This window comes from Buceros rhinoceros, unplaced genomic scaffold (assembly GCF_000710305.1).
Source record: "Buceros rhinoceros silvestris isolate BGI_N320 unplaced genomic scaffold, ASM71030v1 scaffold10174, whole genome shotgun sequence".
In the NCBI taxonomy this organism is placed as follows: domain Eukaryota; kingdom Metazoa; phylum Chordata; class Aves; order Bucerotiformes; family Bucerotidae; genus Buceros; species Buceros rhinoceros.
Window position 1 is genome coordinate 71,120 of NW_010406475.1, and position 5,390 is coordinate 76,509.

At 37.3% G+C, this 5,390-nt stretch overlaps 1 protein-coding gene across 1 annotated transcript in view; it reads left to right on the plus strand.

Moving 5' to 3' along the window:
• LOC104491650 (rap guanine nucleotide exchange factor 4-like) overlaps positions 1 to 5,390 on the plus strand; it is a gene marked incomplete at both ends in the record, with an annotated part of 37,353 nt that overhangs the window by 29,067 nt on the left and 2,896 nt on the right. The window contains one exon of the mRNA XM_010134100.1: positions 4,421 to 4,505. Coding sequence (XP_010132402.1) covers positions 4,421 to 4,505 — 85 coding nt within the window. The remainder of the gene's footprint in view (positions 1 to 4,420; positions 4,506 to 5,390) is intronic.

A 5,390-nucleotide genomic window follows, 5' to 3' on the forward strand; every position in this document is an offset into this window, starting at 1 on the left:
GGAAAGAGGTTTCCTCAAGACTGACAGCTCTGACATCTTTCCCGATCCCTGTCCCTGAAGGTGCTTATTTTTGCTGCCCTTTGCTCATGGAAGCAAGCTTGTACTGCCTGGCACCATATTAACTACTATTCTAGTGTTCAGTTTACAAATGTTATGATTTTGTTAGTTGAAAGTCCACCCTGGTCTGAGCTGTATCAGAGCTGTTAAAACTTCTGTGAATATTCAAGAGTACTGCTAGTTTTGATGAGACACTGTTACAGCTGCCAATAGTTCAAGGAATTGTCAGGACTTCAGAGACACTGGCTATAGCTGACCTACGATTTTTAAACCAACGCAGCTGCATTTTATAATAGTCACCATTTCCAGAGAGGTTGCAGAACTCAAGATAATTACCCTGAAAGAAATAAGACAATATTCTTTGATGAGAAGATTACTTTGAGCATTTGATTGTATAATGACGCTGTTGCTTTGAAAGGTACTTTCTATTGTTCAAAATCTGAAAATCTCTAGCAAAAAGTGTCACTTGTTTTGACAGCTGACTTAAAAAATTCTCTGTTTATTACATTAACTGCAGCATTTTAACTGTCAAACTGTGAAAGAATTTTCTATAGTTTAAAAAACAGAATAGAGCTCGGGGAAATTTTTGGCAGGCTCTTGTTGCTATTGGGTGGTTTTTTCCTTTGGAAACACACACAGTGAATGTGAAAATGGCTTTTTGTGAAGTAGCAAACAGAGCTCTCTGTTCCATATAATGCCTGCAGCACAGGTGAATGAGTCCCTGGAAAAACTGTTGTAGAATTAACACATCTGTTCCTTACAAGCATTTCAATCCTACAGTATGAAAATACATCCTGAAAACATTTTTAGAGTTACTTTTTATTTTATTGTAATGATGTTTAGATATAGCTAACTTGATGATAAACCCTAATTAAATAGGGTGCTATAATATAAACTTAAGTACAGTAATAACAGAAGTCTTTAAAGGCAGAATGATAATCATCAGACAACAGTATTTAACTCAGATAATGTTATGGATTATATTTTTTTTAATACTGTAGGCTGCAGTAAGTTAGCAGTGTGAATTAAACAATAAATCTGTATTCTATATTCTTGGTGATTTCACTTAGCAAATTTTTTTCTCAATACAAAGAGTGTTTGGTTCCACATGTGATTAGTAATCAAATTTTAGTGTCACTTGCAAGAGTAAGCTCAACAGGATACTAGGGAGAAGAAGTGAAAACAAATCTAAACATGGTAAACAGCATAAAAATATATATAATAAAATAATAACTTAATTACTGATAAAAATCTATAGCTTCTTGAAAGTCTTGTAAAAAGTTAAGCAATATATGTATATATTCTCATGTTCTTACATTTTTTTATTTAGATGTTCCATCCAGCTGCTAGTAGTAGGAACCATACTGGATTTCTCCATAAATCATAGAATCATAGGATAGTTTGGGTTGGAAGGGGACCTTTAAAAGTCATCTAGCCCAACCCCCCACTCTAAAATTTATAAAATTCCATAGTCGTTGGTGGAGTTTCCTGCCAAAGACATTTAATGAACCAAGTGTTATTCCTGAGACAGGAAATACAGATTATCTTTCCACATACCAGTTCACTGACATTTATGGCTATTATATGTTGTAAATAGTATTTATGGAGTTAATCAAGGAGCACCAATTCAAGTACAAAGATTACGTAATCAGCTTCCATGCCAGAGTAAGTGAACATGCCTTCATTTTCACACTCAGAAAATTATTCACTTCTTCGATACGGTCTTTATGGTACTTAAGACAAAATTTGAACTCTGCAAATGTATGCCTTTTTGACATATAATCACAGTGTTATGGGTTCTGTGATCTTTTCTCCTGTTCGTACTGTCTGAGAATTTTCTACTTAGCTGTGCAATAGAAATAATCAATTACATTGCTTGTACATACACATTTTATTAATGGAAAAGTACCATGTTGTTGTCGACATCCTTGTCACAGAGAAGCTCAGCATCTCTGACCTTGATAAATTCTCCAAACACTGAACAGTTTTTATTGATCACTTAATATCACCTGAGTTCTGTCCATTAATGTGTAGGCTCGTTCTCTACCTGTTCATTTATTGTCCTGTCTATAACCAGCTATTGCTGTTAGAATGTGTCCCCTGCAGAAACTAGGTCTTTACACAGCAGGATTCTACAAATCAACATCAGTGGGTCACCACACAGGTTTTACAGAAGCAGTGATGCCTAATATCTCTCCATGTGAGATCCGCAGGAGCAGAAGTAACAACTGGGTACATCCACTATAGATTGTCTGCCCTCCCAATGTGCTAACACAGGAGGCAAATAGACATACTGAAAGAAGAGTGTACCCTTTTGTCTTGATAGAGATCTGATGTAGTAAGACATCATCCTTTTATATTTTAATTTCATGTAGAAATTTGGTAACTTGTTACACTATGTTTTCTGTTTTCCAAGGCATGCTGGTTTTGCAAGCGTGTAATACAAGTAAAGTTGTTACTTCCTGCAGGAAGTATTATTTGTTAAAATCCTTACCTTGTGGTTCTGAAATCTCCAGTGAAAGCTAGCTAGCGCTGGCTTGGCTTTATTCCGTTCTTCATTAAGCTGCTGTTGCCCCACATAGATCACCAGGAGTGGCAGCCTTGTAATTTTAAGCCAGATTCAGAAAGAGTATTTTATGTCACTAGAGGGCGTAGCAGTACCAAAGCTGCTTCTCTTTCTCCCTTTAACAGTTCATTACGTTCTGTACGAGAAAATAATAATTTCATCCAAACCGTTTTTTGTCTAAATTGGTCTTTAATCTGGGTAATAAATGCATGTCATTGAAAAATATACCTGGCTTAGAAGAGATGTCATTTGTCCTTATGTTTTCTATGATTTCTTCAGTACTTCTTTCATCCAAAAGAAGTCTCCATCAAACTTCTGTTGCAAAAAGATGCAGTACAGCTCCAGAATGACATGATTGCTGGGTACTCCCTCTACCTCACACATGATTTAGATGGACCTTTGAACCAAGAGTTAATTAGACAGGAAACCTGTAGAGCACTATACTTCTTCATATGAACTTTCCTGATCCTCTAGATGCTAGAATCTTCTGTAATGTATTACAATTTAGGAGGAAGAATTCTATCAGAAGGGTTCATTGTGATATTTCTTTTAGGGCTGTCCAAAGATTCAGCTGTGCTTTGAAATCTTTTGACACCACACATTGCAGACAGACTTGCCTCTTCTTAATGCGAGCATGTAAACTTTCTCCTTTGAAACTCACACCTGCCTCTACACTGGTCTTCCTGTATCCCATTTCCTCACATCTTAAATTTATCCCCTCTCCCTTCTTATGACTAGGTTACTCTTTTATTCTGTTCTTGGACCATTGATTATTTACTTAGATTCTGCTTTTCACAAATCTAAAACATATTGTTTGAAAGGACTTAGTCCCATAAAAGTAACTTGGAATATTGCTTTAAAGGATTTTCTCTATGTGTGTGAGTATGTAACTCCAATGCACTGTCTGAAATGGTATCACAGGACAATTTGTCCTTTTAGAAAATAGTTATATTAGACACTTTAACTGAAGAGAATCTTTTGAGTGGGAAAAAGATTAGGAGTTACTCACAAGCTCTTACAAGTCCTTCTCATGGGTACTGTTTATTAGATTCTTCAAAGCATCTCTGACACACTGCAGTCCTCAGAGTATTTGTGTCCTTTTTCAGCAATCAGAAAATTTTCCAGAAATGCAATTACTCCAGTCACAGTGGCAGCTCATTCCTCATGGTGCTATGGGAGGATTATTCCTTCATCACTGCATGCTTTTTATTAAGGGCAGCTTCTTCTATTTTTCAATGAGAGAAGTTGAAACTACTGAGTGGTGTATGTTTACCTTTGTGACTAAACACCACTCAGCATTAACTCTATAGCAGTAATTTACTGTCCTCCAAGATGCACTATTGCCTTGTCCAATTTGTTCAGCAGAAATTCACGCACTTCTCTAACAAACCGCTGCTACTGTCTCTTGGTACAACTAATTAACGCTGCAAGTGAAATATAGTGCAGGTCCCACGCTGCAGAATCCTTTTGAAAGAAAACAGTCTTTATGTACCATTTTTGATTTATCTGACCATTTTACATATAGAACACTTGATTTCATCAGGAAAGCTGCCTAATCAGGATCTCTCTAAGGTGGTTGCCATGGTTGCTGCTCGGTGTCATTCAGGTGGTTTCATAGCCCTTCCATCCTTTATGTGTTTCAGTCTTCCAGCCAGAACCATTGTTCAATTCCTATTTCGTGACGATGTACCCTTCAGTAGACAGTACAACAGTGGTTTGTGTTGTTTTGTAGTTCCCTGAAGCATTTAATTTGGGCAGTTTACGCATTTTGCTGTCTCTTTTATCTTCTCTGTATAGGCCTGGCCAGAGAACTGTAGATGACTTAGAATTTGTATATGAAGAACTTCTTCACATTAAGGCTTTATCTCATCTTTCTACCACAGTAAGTATTTTTAAAAACATAACTCAATACCAAAAAGGAGGTTAAATTTTGACTTCTGGTGCTTTATTGGAATTGGAGTGCCTATGACTGTTTGCATTTATACTTTCCATGCAGAGATGTTATTCCCACCTGCAAGGACCACTCAAGCACTGTGCAGATGTAGGTTGTCTTTTGGATATCAGATACAATTCTCTTCATGTGTTTCTGTACAGCCCCTACCTCATTCACTTGGCACAGGTGTCGCCATCTGTGTTCATATCTGAGTTTAAATTAAGATGGATGGAATCTGACCTGGCATGTGGAACTGTGGCACTACTGAATTTTTCAGAATACATGTGTCTGATTTCTGAACTATAAGAAGTCTTGGCTTGAACCAGCTAGGAGGAAGAATTACACAGTGCAGAAATCTGTTCTGTGCAGTGCTGGCTGGCTGGAGTTTGGTCACTGAGTGAAGGAAACCTCATCAGACACTTCCCTCTGAATGGGCAAAGAACAGTGCAGAGAACCAAGAATAAGTGAAATGGAGAAAATGCCTGGAGGAGAGTCTATAAAGTTGAAAGTTAACACACTGTGTAGGCAAATGAAACAAGCTAAAATGCACCTTACTTGGTAGCAGCCAGATGTGAGTATTTTCGGAAAAAGGAAGCCAGTCAGAAAGTAGATTTATGTTTGACAATAGCTTCTGTGGAAGGTCTTGCTAATTTCAGTAATTCTCAGCTAACTTGGACAGACGCCCCTAATTATGAAGCTGCATTACAGAAACATAGTGCTCTGTGCAAACATATAACATCTGAGCATAGTTTTTCAAAAAGAACACGCATCCAGAGATGATAACTGAACTAAGAGGGAACAGCCAGCTAAAAACCTTAAGCATCTCTGGTGTAG